Here is a 20024-nt window from a genome sequence, read left to right as displayed (position 1 = left end):
GGGAAGCCGGCCGGCCCGACGTGTCCCCGGCACCTGTAAGTGTGGCTTGTGGGAAGAAGCTCTCAGATGGGGCTTGTCCTGGGCTCTCCGTGTGGCCAAATCCAGTCCCAGACGTCCCTTTGAGAGACAGGAGATGCCAAGGCTGTGAGTGGGCCAAGAGGAGGCAGAGGCTGGAGTACCGTACCCACCACAGGGAGGCCTGAGTCCCCGGGGTGGCAGGAGGCAGAGGGGCCCTCCCCAGAGCTGACAAGAGATGGCCGGTCTCGCCCTCTCCCCCACCCCCCGCCCGACTTCAGACTCTTTGGCTGTCCTAGAAACGTGAGGGTGGACACCTATGGTGACATGTGGCTGGAGCAAGTCTTGGCTGTGGGCCGCTGTGGCCTGGGGGCAGCCCTGCACGTCTCCTCATGTCACCTCGGCCGTCGCAGTCCAGGCTGGCCTCAGGCGGGGGGTCAGGGCCTGCGTGTCGCTCGCTCCGAATTCCGGGCTACACGTGAGCGTGTCTGAGTGAGCTGAGTGAGCTCCATGGAGAAGGCCCTGAGGCTCCCGCTCAGCCAGGACCCCCAAAGGGTGTGCTGAAATGGCTCCTGGGGGCCCTGGCCTCGCAGGCCCAAGAAGCACCAGGCAAGTCGTCCCCAACAGCCTGTGCACTGCCAGCCTCTGCGGGGCTCAGCGGGGCTCAGCCCTCAGGGGATGAGAGGAGGCCCAGAGGGGCTGCAGGAGCCTGCTGTCTCTGCAGTGCCTGGAGGCTCCCTAAGGCACCAGCTGCCCAGCTGTGTGACCAGCCCCAGGCGACGAGGCCATTTCTGGCTCGCTGTGAGATGCCCCACAGTGTCACAGGTGCCAGGTCCCTGCTCTGCCCTCACGGGAGGAGTGTGGCAGCGCTGAGGGCTACCTCCCCGGTGACCCCAGCAGAGCACTGTGTGACCCTCCAGCAGCAGGCGAGCTGGCTGGTGAATGGCCAGGCTGGTCCCACACCGTCCTGCCCTGGACGCCCGGGTCGCTGCGACTCTCGCACAGACCCTCAGCCTGTCTACACACCCCGTTTTGTTCCTGTTTCTATTTGTTTTATTTATCTATTTTTAAAAGCAGTTTCGCCTTAAGGTATGTGCACTCACTGAAGAGAGAGACACAGAGATAGTGAGAGGGAAAGCGAGAAATCACCCTTCAATCCCTTCTCCTCCAGTTTCCTTCCGGGATTTGGGGCACACATGCACGCCCGGCGTGACCAGGTCCAGATCTAAACTGCAGTGGCCTTGTGGAGCCTGGCGACAGAGCCGCTGTGCCGGCTGCTGGCCCCACCCCGTCCTGAAGCGGTGCACTTGGAGAGTTGGTGGTGCTTGGGTCACAGAGCGCCTACCCTAAGGGCGCCAGTGTGGGGCCGTCCAGGCCAGCCGGCTCAGAATGCAGAGGCCCAGGGAGGGGTGGGGTCTGCGGTCGGGTCCAGACATCCCTGACCCTCCCTTCCCGCGTGCTCACGGGGCCCCGATGGGCGGTGCGCTCAGGAGAGGCCGCACGTCCTACAGCTGGGAGGAGCTGCGGGTGGGTGTCCCAGGCTGCCGTCCTGCCAGCCCACCTGGCGCCTGGTCACACATGCCCTGCTGTCCTCGCAGATGTCCTGGACAGGGACACGTGGCTGCTGTTCCTCCCCTGCTTCCCCGTGAAGGCGCCGACGCCGGTGGTCCTGGCCCTGGCCGCGGGCGTGCCGCTGCTGGGGCTGCTGCTCGTGCACCTGCTGCTCTTCCACGTCTACCTGAGTACGTCCCCCGCGCGCCCAGGCAGGAGGCCCTTGGGGCCAGCGGGTCCCCAGAGCTGGGTCTGTGCTCCGCGGCCTGCAGAAACCCGGGCAGAGGTTTAGCAAGCTAGACGGTTCAGGGACAGAGGAGCAAGCCTGCTAGGCAGGAGAGCCGCGGACAGAGATTCCAGCAGTGAGAAGTGCCGAGCTCGCCAGGTGGCGGCCACCCTAGGGGAGACCACTACGGCCTGCAGCGGGCCCCGGCCGAGCACCTTCCAGTCCCAGGGCAGTGATGGCCCTGGGCAAGTGTCTCGGGAGTGGCTGCGGGGGGGGGGGCCCCCGTCCCCTGGCCAGAAGGGGAGGGAACCAGGTGAGGGGGGCCCCGACCTCCCCTCATTGTCTCCCAGAGCAGCCCCTGCCCGGCTGTGGTGAGGACCCCTGACGCAGACCGGCCCCTGCACCTGGAAGGGCCCTGCCATGACCAGTCACGGCCGCATTCGGACTGCGAGCGTGTTCTGGGCGCACTGACCGTGCTGCTGCGTGGCTGGTGCCTGGCCGAGGCCTGGCTTTTATGCCTGGTGACGGCACAGGGCGAGTGCTGCACTGTCAGAGCTCCGTCTTGGCGTCGCGAGGCTGGGCCATCTCTGGGTGCTGTGCGTTCGGCGTTCGGGCAGCCCTAGCCCTCACCCTAACGAGTGGGTCGAGGCCCTGTACTGCCTCACCACCAGCAGCAAGGCCGGGCGCTGGGCCTGCCTGTCCATGCGGCTCGGCCCACACAGGTGGGTCTGTCGTGCACACACGGGCAGCCTGGGCTGCCCTCCCCACCTGCCCCCTTCCCAATGGGCGTCAGGGCTGGAGGACCAGGCCTTGGCGCAAGCCCGCATGTGCAGCCCCTGGTCTCTAGCCGCAGCTCCAAAAGACAAAGCAGGCCCCTTTGTGCCAAGAGATGTGGACACTGCCCTGTGGTCACGGCGACCTCGAGGCTGACGTAGGGTCACACCATGCCAGGGCCTGCCTGCCTCTCCTGGGGCCAGAAGGGCCGTAGGCTGGCACTAACCTGGTGCATGCTCTGTGCAGCCGCGGCGAGCCGTCGGCATCTGTGGGATGGGCCTTGCCCAACAGCTGAGAGGACCCTGCAGGACTGGGCCCTCAGGGTGGAGCCCTCGCAGCTCCCAGGCACAGCCGGGCCTTTGTGGCTCAGAGTCCAGCAAGGCAGCGTGGCCATAGGGGCCTTATCGGGACTGGAGGCACAAATGAGCCCCTGTGGTGACAGTGAGGATGTGAGTGAGGCCCGGTCTGCCGGTCTTGCTCAGCATCAGCTGTTCTAAATGGCCCCTTGAGGACAGGCCCACCAAGGCTGGCCGAAGCCTGAGAGGACACAGGCCCGCAGGGCAGAAGCCCGGCCTGTACCCAGTGACACACGCACCAGCCCACAGGCACGGGGAGCGAAGTCGGCTCGGACCAGGTGCGTGTAGCCTGCAGGGGCCGGACTCCCCACACGGCGCTCCCCGTCCACCTCCCCTCCACGTGGCACCACTGCCAGCCACAGGCCTGGCCACGGCCAGAGGAGCTCAGAATCGGCTGAGGCTCCTGAAGCGCTGAGACACTGGGGTGGGCTGGCGTGGAGGGCTGGCGCGGGAGCAAGTGTGTGGCCGGGACTGCCGAACCCTGATACAGGTGCGAGGACTCAGGTCCGCACTGCCGTGGGCGTGAGGTGCAGGGGGCCTTCAGGCTTCCCCAGCAGCAGGCGTGTGCAGCACAGGGGAGCCGGGGAAGGAGCTCTGAGCGGGATAGCGTCAGCCCACTGAGACTACCCAGATGCTGCCCTGCCCTGTGGGGGAGCACCGTCTGGGTCTCGGGAGGCTCAGATGAGGGTCCCTGCCCAGGCCGTCAGCAGATGCAGCTCCTTGGAGAAGTGGCCCCAGGTCGTCCGGAGCTGCAGCCCAGAGCCAGCTCCAGCCCTCGCCCTGCAGGCTCTAAAGAGAAGCCGTGAGGGAAGGGTCTGTCCCCAGCCCTGCTGTGGGTCCTGCTGTGTTGTCCATCCCAGGACTGCCGGGGGCTCCGCTGACTGGAAGTAGGTCACCAAGCTGCCGCTCCCACGGGGACAGGAGCTGCTCAGAAGCCACCACATGTCGAAGCTGGGAGGCCTGTGGACACGGCCACCAGCTGCGGTGGCGGGAGGGAAGCTGTCGCACATGTGTGCGGGGATCACATGGACCAGCGGAGCTGAAACACAGTGGCCTAATTACCAGAGACACATGTGGGTGGCCACCCAGCACACGCCACCCCGCCCAGCTTTCTCCTGCGAGACTACAGGTCCAGGGCTGAAATGCTGTCCTCTCCTTTGTCCTGTCAGATTAAGACAGGACCTAGGCCAAGGGGCGGCCCCAGGAGGCACACAGGCCGACTCCCCGTCTGTCTGTCTGTCTGTCTGTCTGCACCGGTACTTGCTGGAACCAGTGCGAGTCCCCACGTGCAACTGCAGGCCAAGGGGCGGAGAGGCGAGCGCGGTGAGGGCAGACGCCTGGCCCTGTGCCTCTGCAGGCGGCACACCCTCCAACTGCTCTTGGCTGTGACGGTTCCATGGGCAGCCCCCGGTCCCAGAAATAATTCCCAGCCATCTGCTCTCATGTGGTCGGGGAGGGGCGGGGAGAGTTGGTCTTCCCGGCGTGCTGACGGCCAAGGGCTCACCGCCGCTCTCTGGCGACAGATGGGGTGCTGGGAGGCCAGTCCTGGAGGGCCTGCCCTGCGTCCATGGCTGGGTCCGTGGCTGGGTCCGTGGCAGTGTCCGTGGCTGTGTCCGTGCACAGTGACACAGCATGACACGGCACTTCCCTCCCTCCCCTACCCAGGGCTCATGAGGATGAGCACGTTCGACTACATGGTGCGGGGCCAGCAGGAGCGGACCATGAGAAGCCCGGCCGTGAGGATGGAGAGTGGGCTCCCGCAGGTACCCACCTGTCTATGGGGACACGCCTGGTGTCATCTCCCTCTGCCCACTGTTGGCGTGGCCTCGGATACTGCGTGTGTGAGTGTGTGCATGGTGTGACCTGTGTGTGGATGTGTGCCCTCCTGTGTCACTGCCACATCCATTTCCCTCTGCCTCACCTCTACATCTGCTCTGGGCTCGGCCTCCGGGGGTTCTGGCAGACTCTCTTCAGGTAGGTCTTGCTTCTGCCCTAGTTCCTGCAGCGTCCAGACTCCCTTTTCCCCATGATCCCTGTGGGGCTTCGTAGAGAGCCCCTTGTAACTTAGAAATGGAGGCTAGCCCCATGGTCTAGTGGTTACAGGAGCTGGGTCCCATATGGCCAGCTGCAGTTCGAATCCCAGACCAGTGAAAACACTCCCGGCGCGTGTGCCCTCCCCAAATCCAGACAGCATGGAGACGGGAGGAGAAGGGGTGCAGCAGGAGCATGCCCAACAGGGTGCTTCCCCCCCTCCTGCTCTGCTCTGACCAGTGCACAGGGTGCTTCCCCTCCTCCCGCTCTGCTCCTGACCGGTGCACAGGGTGCTTCCTCCCTCCCTCCCGCTCTGCTCCTGACCGGTGCACATACTCTCTGGCAATTAAAAAAGGAAAGAAATGGGAAGTGAGTCAAGATTGCCTTTATTTATTGATTAAAGAATTGTCCATTTTAGGGACCAGCAGTTGGCGTAATGGCTATGTCGCTGGACTCCCATGTAGCCAACCATGGTTTGAGTCCCAGACCCAGTGACTTAAACTCACGCCAGGCACGCATGCGTGCGTGCCCAAGATCCCGAGAGGAGAATGGAGGAGAAGGGATTGTGGCGTGCCATCCCCCCTGGGGGTGATCTCTATCTGTCCGTCTCTCTCTGTCTTTCTGGCAAGCATATGCGCCCTATAGCAAAAACCTCTCCAAAAAACAAAAGGAATTGTCCATTTTTATTTTTTATTATTATCACTATTTTTTAATCTAACCAGAGAGAGAGAGGGAAAGTGAGAAAGCGAGCCACTAGGTCTGGAACTTGAACAGTGGTCAGCCACGTGGGAGTCCAATGCCTTAACCACACCATGTGCTGGCCCCAAGAGCACCTTTCAGATGGTGATGTTGGAAGCCCGGAAAAGCTGGGGACACGTTTTGGAGAGTCTGGTAGTCCCAGCCTTGGACACTGAGGAGACCTTAGCTCCAAGTCACAGATGGCCTCGGGCCTTCCTTGCACTGGGCCTTGCTCCAACTGGCTGCCGGAGTCCAGGGGACCTGTGTGGTCCTGCCTGACTAGGGTGCTCCTCGCCCTCCCAAGCATCTTGGTTTGGATGGGGAATTACAGTCGCCCCAACTGACCTTAGCAGGGCCCTGGTCTGAGGCAGAGGATCCGGCCCACCTCACAGGGGACGCCCGTCCAGAATCTTCATGGCCTCCAGGGTGCTGCTCATCCCACCACCTATGCTCTGAAGACTAACGGCCACTTCGGCAGCAAGCTGTCCTTCCCGTGGACTGTGGGGTCTCCTCAGACAGCTTTGTTGGAGGAAGCACGGGCCTTTACTGGGACCTCGGTGAAGGGCAGCTGAGAGAGAGGAGTCGGTTTTAGGGATGGTGAGAGGTTCCCAATGGAGCCGGTCCCTGAATGCCACCTGCAGAGGGCGGAGAGGCCCTCCTGGAGAGTCAGGCCACAGCTCCGCCCAGGGAGGGCTACGGAGCACGCGGAGCTTCGGCGCGGGAACGCACACGTGGGCACGGGCACCCGGCAGCCCGGCAGGACCCCGTCCTCCTGACCTCAGCAGGATGGCTTCTGTCAGCACCTTCAGGTCTCAGGGAGGGCCGGGCCTGTCCAGTGAGTTCCCTCCTGAGCTGTCCAGCTAAGTGCAGAGCGAGATCCAGGAGGCTGCCCGGACAGTGGGCGTGACAGAGCAGGTCACGCATAACCCTGTGGCAGCCAGAGTCAGGCGTCCCTCTCCGTGCCTTGTCCTGCCACTGGGCCTGCCCTGTGGGGAATCCCTAAATGGGCATTAACGCAGCGGCCAGAAACACATTTTAGGGACCAGCAGTTGGCGTAATGGCTATGTCGCTGGACTCCCATGTAGCCAACCATGGTTTGAGTCCCAGACCCAGTGACTTAAACTCACGCCAGGCACGCATGCGTGCGTGCCCAAGATCCCGAGAGGAGAATGGAGGAGAAGGGATTGTGGCGTGCCATCCCCCCTGGGGGTGATCTCTATCTGTCCGTCTCTCTCTGTCTTTCTGGCAAGCATATGCGCCCTATAGCAAAAACCTCTCCAAAAAACAAAAGGAATTGTCCATTTTTATTTTTTATTATTATCACTATTTTTTAATCTAACCAGAGAGAGAGAGGGAAAGTGAGAAAGCGAGCCACTAGGTCTGGAACTTGAACAGTGGTCAGCCACGTGGGAGTCCAATGCCTTAACCACACCATGTGCTGGCCCCAAGAGCACCTTTCAGATGGTGATGTTGGAAGCCAAGGGGCTGCACTCCTCTGAAAATCTGGGGACACGTTTTGGAGAGTCTGGTAGTCCCAGCCTTGGACACTGAGGAGACCTTAGCTCCAAGTCACAGATGGCCTCGGGCCTTCCTTGCACTGGGCCTTGCTCCAACTGGCTGCCGGAGTCCAGGGGACCTGTGTGGTCCTGCCTGACTAGGGTGCTCCTCGCCCTCCCAAGCATCTTGGTTTGGATGGGGAATTACAGTCGCCCCAACTGACCTTAGCAGGGCCCTGGTCTGAGGCAGAGGATCTGGCCCACCTCACAGGGGACGCCCGTCCAGAATCTTCATGGCCTCCAGGGTGCTGCTCATCCCACCACCTATGCTCTGAAGACTAACGGCCACTTCGGCAGCAAGCTGTCCTTCCCGTGGACTGTGGGGTCTCCTCAGACAGCTTTGTTGGAGGAAGCACGGGCCTTTACTGGGACCTCGGTGAAGGGCAGCTGAGAGAGAGGAGTCGGTTTTAGGGATGGTGAGAGGTTCCCAATGGAGCCGGTCCCTGAATGCCACCTGCAGAGGGCGGAGAGGCCCTCCTGGAGAGTCAGGCCACAGCTCCGCCCAGGGAGGGCTACGGAGCACGCGGAGCTTCGGCGCGGGAACGCACACGTGGGCACGGGCACCCGGCAGCCCGGCAGGACCCCGTCCTCCTGACCTCAGCAGGATGGCTTCTGTCAGCACCTTCAGGTCTCAGGGAGGGCCGGGCCTGTCCAGTGAGTTCCCTCCTGAGCTGTCCAGCTAAGTGCAGAGCGAGATCCAGGAGGCTGCCCGGACAGTGGGCGTGACAGAGCAGGTCACGCATAACCCTGTGGCAGCCAGAGTCAGGCCTCCCTCTCCCTGCCTTGCCCTGCCACTGGGCCTGCCCTGTGGGGAATCCCTAAATGGGCATTAACGCAGCGGCCAGAAACAGCCACTGGGGCAGCCAGGTCAGTGCTCGGCCCCGGGCGTGGCTGGCTGTGAAGTCTCCCACACTCCTACAGCCGTCCGTAGGTCAGTCTACACACCTTCACGCAGTGATGCAGGGACAGCGTCACAGAGATGACAAACACGAGGTGACACGCACTACGTCCAGGACACGCCCGGATCCTCATGCCTGACAGACACAGGACAGCCTCTAGAAGGGGCAAGGAGCGCCTCGTGGCCTCCCCTACCACCTGGCTCTGGGAGGCAGGTCAGCATGCCCACGTGGCCACCACGCTGCCACACTCTCGCCGTGACTGTCACGTTTAGTTCTGAGGAGGACTGGGGCGAGTGTTTATTGTTCCAATTTTGGTGACTAAGACAGAAAATTCTAAACCTTCCAAAGCTGAAATTTGTTTTGAACACAAGGAGGAGAATCACCTTTCTGGATAATTGACACAAATTACCGTAATGGGCTGAGCCCTGAACGGCCTGTGAGAAGGGAGGAAACTGCTAATTACAAAGTTCCTCCTGCAAGAAACCCCAGGCCCCGGCAGAGGTGCTGGGAGCCCTGCCGATACATACACACACGTGTACATCGACGAAAAGGTCCGCATGCTCTTAGGACGCAGGGGAGGAAGTGTCCAACTCCTCCTGCAAGGCCAAGTTCAACCCAGTAGAAAGGACTCAGTGTCCTCAGCAAAGGGTAGCAGATGCCAGGATCTTCCATGAAATACGAGAAAAAGTAATCGCCAAATACCGGTAAACCAAACCCAGGAGTGTGTGCACTGGACGGCATGCCACGGCGCTGGGCCGTCCCCCGGGGAGCGAGGCTGTTTTACGGTACGAAAGCAACGGCTGGCACAACGCATTGAGATGGGGCAGTAACCACACCGTACTGTATCAGTCGGTGCAGAAAAGTATCTGACAAGACCAAATACCAGCTTAGGGCTCCTAAACTGCCCCAAACCCAGGAAGAAAACAGATGCATGTCCAGGTGAAACAGAACCTATGGAGGCGTTTAGGAGCGACCACCATACTTAGTGGAGACCGGCTGCAGCCTCCCTGAGGCTGGGGGTACGGCGACGTCCCGGTGTCAGGCCGCTGTCTGGGGCTGCGTGAATATGTAGCTGATACAGGGCGCGAGAACTGTATCAAGCATGCCAATGGGAAAGAGGAACTGTTTTTTATTGGTTAGGCAACCTGATTTTTAAAATCTACCCAAAAATGAGTAGAAGTAATAAGATAACTTAGCAAGTTTGTAGGCTACAATATCAACAAATTCAACTATGTTTTATACATGGTATTATTAATAATAAAAAACGGAAAACTATATGGTATTTAAAAAAACTATTCTATTCAAAATAGCCTAAAAAATCATGAATTTGGGACCAGCAGTTATTGTAATGGCTATGTTGCTGGACTCCCATGTAGTCAACCGCAGTTCAGGTCCCAGACCCAGTGGCTTAAACTCATGCCAGGCACGTGTGCATAAGTGTCCAAGATCCCGAGAGGACAATGGAGGAGAAGGGATTGCGGTGCGGCCATACCCCCCTGGGGGGTGATTTCTCATTTTCTGTCTCTTTATTTCTCTGTCTTCCTGGCAAGTGCACATGCCCTATAGCAAAAACCTCTCAAAAAAAAAAATCATGAATTTAACAAAACTGGTCCCAAATCTGTACACTGAAAGCTACAAACTGTTGTTGAAATTAATACAATATAAATAAATGGAAAGATATGCAACTTTTGTTGATTGAAACACTAATTATTGTCAAGAAAACAGCTTTAGGACCAGCAGTTAGCGTAATGGCTATGTCGCTGGACTCCCATGTAGTCAACTGCGGTTCACATCCCAGACCCGGTGGCTTAAAACTCACGCCGGGTGTGCGTGCGTGCCCAAGATCCCGAGAGGAGAACGGAGGAGAAGGGATTGCGGCGTGGCCATCCCCCCTGGGGGGTGATTTCTCGCTTTCTGTCTCTCTGTCTCTCTCTGTCTGGCGAGTGCACGCGTCCTATAGCAAAAACCTCAAAAAAAAAAAAAAAAAAAAAAAGAAAAGAAAAAGAAAAGAAAGCAGCTTTTTCCCAAACGTCTCTAAATATCACAGTCACTACTGAATATCGTATAGGCTTTTTTTTTTTCTTTTCGGTAAGGAAACCAAGAAGCTGACCCTAAAATGTATATGGGAATTTAGTGGACCTAAAGTAGCCAGAATGACTTTTGTTTTGACTGGAGGGTGAGTGTGTTTGCCAGAAACAGAGAGAAAGGGTCTTCTCAGTGGGGTGTGTTGGGGTGTGCTGACCACTCTCAAAGGTTCTGCTGTGAACCCTTCCTCCAGTTTCTCCTCCCATCAGGGTTTGGGGTGTGCACACACACTGGGCAGAGTTTCCAAGCTGCCAAGGCTGGGATTCGAACTGCAGTCAGCCATGTGGGATCTGGTTCCCAAGGCACAGGGCCTACCCGTTGTGTTGTGGTGCCAAACAAAGTGATTTTGCATTTGTTTGTTTATTTTGGAGAAGTTTTTACTACAGGGCGCGTACACTCGCCAGAAAGACGGAGAGAGACAGAAAGTGAGAAATCACCCCCTAGGGGGATGGCCACACAGCAATCCTTTCTTTTTCATTCTCTTCTCTGGATCCTGGGCACGCATGTACACGCGCCTGGCATGAGTTTAAGCCACCGGGTTCAGGACTCAAACTGTGGTCGACTACATGGGAGTCCAGTGACGTAGTCATTACGTTAACTGCAGGTCCCTCCAGATAATTTTGAAACAGAGCACCTACTTTTGAAATTTCCTATAAAGCTTCAGTAATGAGCACAAAGTAGTACTAGCATAGGAGAGGCAGAGATCGATGGGACAGAATAGAAATTCCAGAAATAAATCTTTAAATTCCCGGTCAATTAATTTTTTTAAGAAGGTGCCAAGTCAACCCAGTGGGGAGACGAGCCTTTGTAGCGAGAAGATGATGGTGTGGCAGACACGCGATCCACCCCGACTCACGCGTCTATGTACCACCTCAAACCCGTCACTTCCTAAGGGCAAGGCACAACTTCAACACTTTTAGAAAAATCAGAGAATATCTTTGTGATCTTGGGTAGGCAAAGTTTTTTCTTTTTTTTTTTTTTGACATATACAAAAATACTATTAAAGAAAGAAAATGATAAATTAGACTTCATCAAAAACTAAAAATTTGATCTTCAAAGATCATCATGAATAAGATGAAATATAAGCCAGAGTGGAATAAAATATTTGAGAATCATATGCTTGTATCAAAATATTCAAAGAATTTTCAGGGACCAGCATATGGTGTAACGGTTACATCACTGAGCTCCCACAGGATCAACTGTGGCTCAAGTCCTGGACCCACAGACTTAAAAATCTCACACTGGGCCTAAGTGTGGGTGTGCCCAAGATCCCAAGAGGAAAATGGAGGAGAAGGGACTGTGGTGTGGCCATCCCCCCTCGGGGGTGGTTTCTTGCTTTCTGTCTCTGTCTCTCTGGCAAACACACACACCCTACAGCAAAAATATCTCAAGAAAAAACAAAAAGAATTTTTGGAACTCAATGATAACCATACAATAATAACCCACCTAGGAGCAGGTGGGGCCCACATGGGAGAGGTTCTGGACTCCTGCGCAACCCTCCCGCAGGTGTGTGCCTGCCATCTGATGGAGCGACCGTCAGGAAATAAACTGTAGGAAAAAAACACAAATTTTAAGTGGAGACAATGTTTCAGCCAACTCTTCGGCAAAGAGCACGGATGACAGGCACACAGAGGCCCGCAAGTGAGAACCCCGCGACACCTCACGTGCAGTGGACCTGCTCTCCTGGCGGAAGACGACAGAACCGAGTGTGGGTGAAGGTGCAGAGGAACCGGGAGGCTGTGTGTCGCCAGCAGGATGTCTCAGAGAGCCGCCTCGGCAAGAGCGTCTTTGGATGCCACGCACCTGCTCGTCACATGACCCACAGTCCCTCCCCATCCTGGGCAAAGGTGTCAAGTGTGTTTCTTTGCGAGGGCCGCCCTCCGACTCAACTCGGCATGAGGGATTTGGATTCATTTTCTCACAGTTGCAGGGGCCAAAGTCCAGGAGCAAGGCGTGGGTGGGGCTGCCCCCGCCCCCTAGGCCGGTTCCTCAGACTGCAGATGCCACCTCCTTCCGGAGTCCTCACATGCTGTTCTCCCTGCAGGTCTGTAGCCCAGCACCCCCTCATGGGAGACCAGCGCTCTCCGGGTGGGGCTCGAGCTAACCGCGTTTAGCTGTGACTGTGTCTCCAAAGACATGCCACGTGTAGTCTTGACCTGAGGCCCTGCGGGTCGGGGCTCCACCACACACTGCAGGGCAGGGCCCCGCCTGTGGAAGGCTTGGGGAGAAGGGCCCAACCCAGTACCACAGCGCCCCTGTGGCAGCATCACTCAAACAGACTCAAAAAGGACTTGAGTTTTTATTTTATTTTATTTATTTATTTTAGAGGTTTTTGCTATAGGGTGCATGTGCTTGCCAGACAGAGAGACAGAAAGCGAGAAATCGCCCCCCGGGGGGATGGCCACGCCGCAATCCCTTCCCCTCCATTCTCCTCTTGGGATCTTGGGCTTGAATGGACACACGCCCGGCATGAGTTTAAGCCACCGGGTCCAGGACGCGAACCGCGGTCGACTACGTGGGAGTCCAGCGACATAGCTATTATGCTAACTGCTGGTCCCAAAAGGACTTGAGTTTTAAGAATAAGCTTCGATGACCTTCTCTATGTGCATTTTATCAAATACACTTTGCCCCCACAGGAAGAAGGTGATGGACTGAGTCCGTTTGCAGTTGAGTAAGTGTGTAAGCCCTAGGGATTGTTTCCTCTCTTTAAAATAGCGGTATGCTCATGTAACTCAGATCACTTAGGGCGATACTTCATCTTGGTACCTTCAAATGAAGAAATGACAGAATGGAATATAATGTTGTTTTACTGACATTAATACTTAGACTTGTTGGAGTAGATTTTACCCTATGCACACCGGTAATCACAAGGTACGGTTCAGGTAGGCTTTTTGACATGGCAGTCTGAGCTGAGGCCTGGAGGGAGTGAGGGGCCACCACTATCCCATCCCAAGGGAGCTCAGCCCTGGGGGCAGCTTACAAAGCAGCTTCACAGCCCCTACACCTTGCCAAGGTGCAGGCACCTTAGGGCAGTGCTGGGCCCAGAAACCAGATCCAGGCAATGTTGAAGCTGAACTTCGAGTGCCCAGAAAGTACGTTGGCCTTGAGTGGACAAGCACACTTGTGGATCTGCGTTTGACAAAGACAGTGCTGTGAGGCTGGCCTATGATGGCGGGGCAGAGGCAGAGGACAAGAGGACTGCAGTTGTCCGGAGAGAGGCGGAGAGAGTCCTGGGTCTCACGCCTCCTTAGTGTGAATCTCAGAGCATACAAAGCCCCTCTGCCTGAAAACAGTAACCGCCACAGCTCCTCCCTACCCTGTGTGCCCTGTTGTTGTTCCTTGGCTCTCCTCCTCACCCCGGAGCCACAGCCCACCCCCAGCCTTCTCCTTACACTGCTCTCCACTGTGACCTGGCCACTCCTCGCAGACACCCCGTCTCAGCTCCCTCCAGGGATTCCGGCTGTGCAGTAAACACAGGCACTCTGACCAGGGTCCAGGGCTGCTGGCCCCCAGGTCCCCAGATGAGGGCGCCACCATATGCTCACAGGACATTCCATAGCCTGGAGTGCCTGTTACGAGCTCCCTCTCTACAGTGAGGACCTTCCTCACCAACATGCGTGTCACCCCTTCCTCCTGTCCTTCCTAGGAGAGCAAATCGCCAGAAGGCCCTGAGGACATCTGAGTGTCCACCTCTGTTCCCCACCGCGGCTATACACCCAGAGGGGAGTATGTCACTGAAGGTAAGCCGGAGTGGCTAGGACTGACCTCCAGTACTGCATTAGGGCCTAGTGTGGGTACAACCCCTCATGGAGGTGAGGTGGTGTTCACAACAACTGGTTGGGCTGATACCGCAGCTGCTCCCACACTGGAACCACGTGGGCAAAGAAAAGAAAAAAGTGAGGAGAAAGACAGAAAATACTCTCAGCTGTGGGGGGTACGCGTGTATAAGAGACAGGTGTTACTGAAACTAAAGAACCATACGAATGAATTGGTGAAGTCTGTGAAGTGTCACAGGTGCCAAAACAAACAGGAAAACATGGGGTGAATGTCAGCAATGACAGAACCTACGCGCTGGGTTTAGAGGGGTTCTTGAGAAATCCTTTCAAGTTGTCTGCATGTTTGAAATTTTTTAAACAAAATGTTGAGGAATATTTACATGTAAGAACTGGTGGGAAATAATGGCGTTTTTGAGGCAAGGTCCTGGGGAGTAGCAGTCAGGACTGTGGAGAAGGGTACCATCCCAGCCCATAGCCCTCTCCAGGACCAGAGTGCCCCTGAGGAAGTGACACTCAGAGTCACTAACAAAGACTTGAGTTTTATTTAAGAAAAGCTCACTGTGAACAACTTTCTCTTTATTCATCTTATGGGTTATCATTTTCCTCTCACAGGAAGGAGATGATGAGCTGAGTCCATCTGCAGTTGGGTAAGTTCGTAAATTTTAGGGGGCTGTTTTATCTCTGTAAAATAACTGTTTGTTCATTATCACTCAAACCACCTAAGGAGGTATTTCATTTGTTTAGTATCTTCAAATCAAACATAGAATATATGATTGTTTCCAAAGATTGACACCCTAGCTATCCATTTAGCTTATCATGCTTCTTTTTTACATAGTTCTTATCCATGTACTTCACAACTAACACTTGAACTAATGCACAAAAATAGCACCACACTCATTCATGTCTTTCTCTGGACACCTGCAATATTGGGAGTTTCAATGCCCTAATGATATTTAGAGTAGTGTTCAGGGCAGAATTGGGTCTTGTGCTTTCAGCCTATTACTGAATCAAGTAGATGCAAAGGAAATACATTCACTGATGAAAAAACTGCTACAAACACACAGAAACCTAGCCCTGTGATCGATGACCTCTTCATGAAAGTGGACCTTACTAAGGTCACAGATTAGTCGTAAGCACACATTTTCAAGAAACTATTCTGTTCGCATGACGGAACCAAAAATGTGAACAGCCCTTAAAAGTACATACTCTTCTCACCAAATTCTAGAAAGGAGAACTCCTCATAGAAGAGAGAATAATTTCTCACAAAAGAGGGTAACTCCTCACAAAAAAGAGAGCAATTTCTCGCAGAACAGAGAAGAACTCATCACAGAACAGAAAAGCTCCTCACAGAACAGAGACTAACTACTCACAGAACAGAGTAACTTCTCACAGAGTAACTACTCACAGAACAAATACTTCACAGAGAGTAACTTCTTATACAACGGAAAAACTCACAAACAGAATAACTCCTCACAAAAGAGTAACTCCTTACAGAGAGTAACTTCTCACAAAACAGAGAAACTCTTCATAAAACAAATAGTAACTCATCACAGGACAGAGTAAATCCTCAAAGAAGACAGAATAACTTCTCACATAGCACAGTAACTCCTAACAGACCAGAGAGTAACTCCACACAGAATAGAGTCACTCCTCACAGAACAGAGTAACTTCACACAGAACATACAGTAACTACTCACAGGGCAGAGTAACTCATTACAGAACAAAGTAACTCATTACTCACAACAGAGAGTAACTTCTTACAGAACAGAGTAACTCCTCACAAAGAGTAACTTCTTACAGAACAGAGAGTAACTCCTCACAAAGAGTAGCTTCTCACAGAACAGAGAGTAACTTCTCCTAGAACAGAGTAACTCCACACAGAATAGAACAGAGTAACTCTGTCCAGAATAGAAAGTAATGCCTCACAAAGCAGAGTAACTACTAACAGATCACAGAGTAGTTCCTCACAGAACAGAGTAACTCCTTACAGAGAGTAACTCCTTGTAAAACAGAGTAATTCTAACAGAAGAGAGAACAACTCTTCACAGAACAGAGAGTAATTCCTAACAGAACAGAGTAAGTACTCACAGGACAGAGAATTACTTCCCACAGAAGAGAGTAATTCCTCATGAAACAGAGTAACTTCTCACAGAACAGAGTAACTCCTTACATAGCAGAGAGTAACTTTTCACAGAGCCAAGAGAAACTACCCACAGAGCAGAGTAACTCATCACAGAACAGAGAGTAACCCCTCACAAAATATAGAGTAACTTCTCACAGAACAGAGTAACTCCTCACAGCACAGAGAGTAACTCCTCACAGAGCATATAGTAACTACTCACAACACAGAGTAACTCCTCACAGAACTGAGAGTAACTTCTCACAGAACAGAGTAACTCCTCACAGAGCACAATAAAGCCTCACAGAATAGTTACTTTTCACAGAACTGAATAATTTCTGACAGAAGAGAGTAACTCCTCATAGAATGGAGTATAACTTTTTTTTCCTATAATGCGTGTGTGCTCTCCAGACAGAAAGCGAGAAATCACCCCCCAAAGGGGGATGTCCACGGCACAATCCCTTCTCCTCCATTCTCTTCTTGGGATCTTGGACATGCATGCACACGCACCTGGTGTGAGTTTAAACCATCAGATCCAGGACTCAAACCAAGGTCGACTACATGGAGTTCAGCAACATAGCCATTATGCCAACTGCTGGTCCCAGAATGGAGTGTAATTTCTCACATAACAGAGTGACTTCTCACATAGTAACTTCTAAAAGAACAGAGAATAACTCCTCACAGAGAGTAACTTCTCAAAGAACAAAGTAACTTCACATATAGTCTAGAGTAACTACTCACAGAGCAGAGTAACTCCTCACAGAACAGAGTTCCTTCTTACAGAACAGAGAGTGACTTCTCACAGAACAGAGCTATTCCTCACAGAGCAGAGTAACTTCTCACAGAGCGAAGAGTAACTACTAACAGAGCTAAGAGTTACTACTCACAGAGCAGAGTAACTACTCACAGAACAGAGAGTAACCCCTCACAGAACAGAGAGTAACTACTCAGAAAACAGAGTAACTCCTCACAGAACAGACTGTAACTTCTTACAGTGCAGAATAACTCCTCTCAGAGTAACTCCTCACAGAATACAATAAAGCCTCACAGAACAGTTACTTCTCACAGAATAGAATAATTTCTCACAGAAGAGAGTAACTCCTGACAGAATGGAGTGTAACTTCTCACAAAACAGTGACTTCTCACACAGTAACTCCTAAAAGAACAAAGAATAACTCCTCACAGAAAGGAACTTCTCACAGAACGAAGTAACTTCACATAGTTGAGAGTAACTACTCAACAGAGCAGAGTAACTGCTGAGATAACAGTTACTCCTCACAGAGAATAACTCCTCACAGAGTAGAGAGTAACTTCTCATAGAGCTGAGAGTAACTACTCATAGAACAGATAGTGACTATGCATATAACAGAGTAACTCCTCACAGAACTGAGAGTAACTTCTCATAGAACAGAGTAACTCTTCACAGAACAGACTATAACTACTCACATAGCATAGTAACTCCTCACAAAACAGAGAGTAACCCCTTGTAGAACAGAGAGTAATTTCTCACAGAACAAAGTAACTCCTCACAGAACAGAGTAACTTCTCACAGAGCAGAGAGTAACTACTCACAGAGCAGAGTAACTCCTCACAGAACAAGGAGTAACTTATCATAGAACAGAATACCTTCTAACAGAATAGAGAGTAACTCCTCAAAGAAGAGTAACTCCTAACAGAACAGAGAGTAACTCCTATAGAACAGGAAGTAACTTTTCACACAACAGAGTAACTCTTCACAGAAGAGAGTAACTCCTCAACAGAGAGTAGCTCCTACAGAACAGAAAATAACTCATCACAGAACAGAGTAACTCCTCATGGAAGACAGAGTTACTTCTCACAGAGCAGAGTAACTCCTAACAGGAGAGTAACTTTGCGCAGAACAGAGTAAATCCTTCCAGAAGAGAATAACTCCTAACAGAAGAGAGAGTAACTTCTCACAGAGACAAGAGTAACTACTCACAGAGCAGAGTAACTCCCCACAGAACAGAGTAACCCCTCACAGAAAAGAGAGTAACTTCTCACAGAACAGAGACTCCTCACCAAAGAGAGTAATTTCTCACAGAATAGAGAGTAACTACTCACAGACCAGAATAACTCCTCACAGAACAAAGAGTTACTTCTTACAGAATAGAGTAACTCTTCACAAAACTGAGATTAACTCCTTACAGAACAGAGTAACTTCTCACAGAACAAAGAGTAACCTCTCACAGAGCCAACAGTAACTACTCACAAAGCAGAGTAATTCCTCAGTACAGAGAGTAACTACTCACAGAGAGTAACTTCACACAGAACAGAGACTCCTCACCAGAGTAATTTCTCACAGAACAGAGAGTAATTCCTCACAGAACAGAATAACTCTTCACAGAACAGAGAATTACTTATTAAAGAACAGAGTAACTCTTAACAAAACTGAGAGTAACACCTCACAAAACAGAGAGTAATTGACATGCACTCACAGCATTGTGGAGATGTAAATGGTTCACCCTTGTTCTCCTTGTAAGTTCTTCAGCACCCAAGTGTACTCAGTGATCTCACACTTTTTTTTTTTCAGTCTGAAAATAGTCACTCTGTTTATTTACTGACCAGATTTCAAAAATAATCATGGTGGGGGACCAGCAGATGGCATGATGACTATGTTGCTGGACTCCCATGTAGTCTATTGCAGTTTGAGTCCTAGACTTGGTGGTGTCAGGCACGTGTGCATGCATCCCATGATCCCGAGAGGAGAATGGAGGAGAAAGGATTGCAGCGTGGCCATCCTCCCTGGGGCATGATTTCTTGCTGTCTCTCTGTTTCTCTCTTTCTATTTTTTAATTTTAAAAAAATCATGGTAGATACCTTAGTTCATCCTTCTTTTCTTTTTCTTTCTTTCTTTCTTTCTTTTTTTTTTTTTTTTTGGAGGGGCTTTTGCTGTAGGGTGCATGTGCTCGCCAGAAAGACAGAGACAGAGAGAGAGAGACAAAAAGAAAGAAACCACCCCGGCCACACCGCAATCCCTTCTCCTCCATTCTCCTCTTGGGATCTTGGACATGCACGCACACACACCTGGTGTGAGTTTAAGCCACCGGGTCTGGGACTTGAACCACAGTCAACTACATGGGAGTCCAGCAACATAGCCATTACACCAACTGCTGATCCTTATCCTTCTAATAAATCTGTTGATCTGGTCTTCCCTGTTGCCAGCATCTCCACTTTTTACAAAATGGGTGATCTTTTTCTTCATTCCACCTTGTGGAGATGATGATTTGAAGGACCACAGGAAGTTATTTGCTTCTTTGAAATGTTTTCCAACAGTATAGATTTCTCTAATCAGATCCTCCATTCAGATGATTCCAAATTTTCCAAGAGATCGAGCAATCAGAGTTATCTGTCAAAGCAACTTGCTTCTTATTGATTTGGCCATAACCACACTTGTGGATCAGTGTGGTTTTCATGTACTGACTTCAGGTACCCCCATGCAGTATATGGTCCCACAATTCTCAGCATGTTAATTAAGGCCTTGTTGAGCTTAACAAAGGTGCCATTGAAGATCTAGTGAAAACGAAGAAGCTGCAACACCTTTAGAAATTTGGGCTCACTCCATTGATACCTCTGAACCTGATGACAAATGCCAATTTGGGTTCTGCAAGTACATAGAAGTTCCAGCTTTTTTTTGCCATTGGCCATGCGAATCTCAGTTCTGTACATCTGTCTGTATTCCTTATGATAGTGCTTAGCTTTTTCATAGATAAGCTTCCTCCTTGCCTTTCTTTCTTTTTTTTTTTGCATTTTTTAAAATTTATATTATCATCATAATCTTTATATTACATTGGATTACATATAACTTTACATTGACTTCCATTGCTTTTTCAAAAGGGAATGCCATGCATGTCGGTCAATACAGAGACATCAATCTCCC

At 52.4% G+C, this 20024-nt stretch overlaps 1 protein-coding gene across 1 annotated transcript in view; it reads left to right on the top strand.

The window, feature by feature from the left end:
* The window catches only part of LOC102468219 (putative palmitoyltransferase ZDHHC11), a 54303-nt gene that overhangs the window by 14020 nt on the left and 20259 nt on the right, over positions 1 to 20024 (top strand). The window contains exons 7-11 of the mRNA XM_006140128.2: positions 1614 to 1757; positions 4588 to 4685; positions 12868 to 12902; positions 13878 to 13971; positions 14620 to 14654. Coding sequence (XP_006140190.1) covers positions 1614 to 1757; positions 4588 to 4685; positions 12868 to 12902; positions 13878 to 13971; positions 14620 to 14654 — 406 coding nt within the window. The remainder of the gene's footprint in view (positions 1 to 1613; positions 1758 to 4587; positions 4686 to 12867; positions 12903 to 13877; positions 13972 to 14619; positions 14655 to 20024) is intronic.

Source organism: Tupaia chinensis, unplaced genomic scaffold, assembly GCF_000334495.1.
Source record: "Tupaia chinensis unplaced genomic scaffold, TupChi_1.0 Scaffold000020_1, whole genome shotgun sequence".
Lineage (NCBI taxonomy): Eukaryota > Metazoa > Chordata > Mammalia > Scandentia > Tupaiidae > Tupaia > Tupaia belangeri.
Note: the sequence above shows the minus strand (reverse complement) of the source record. Positions and strands in the feature narration are given on the sequence as shown.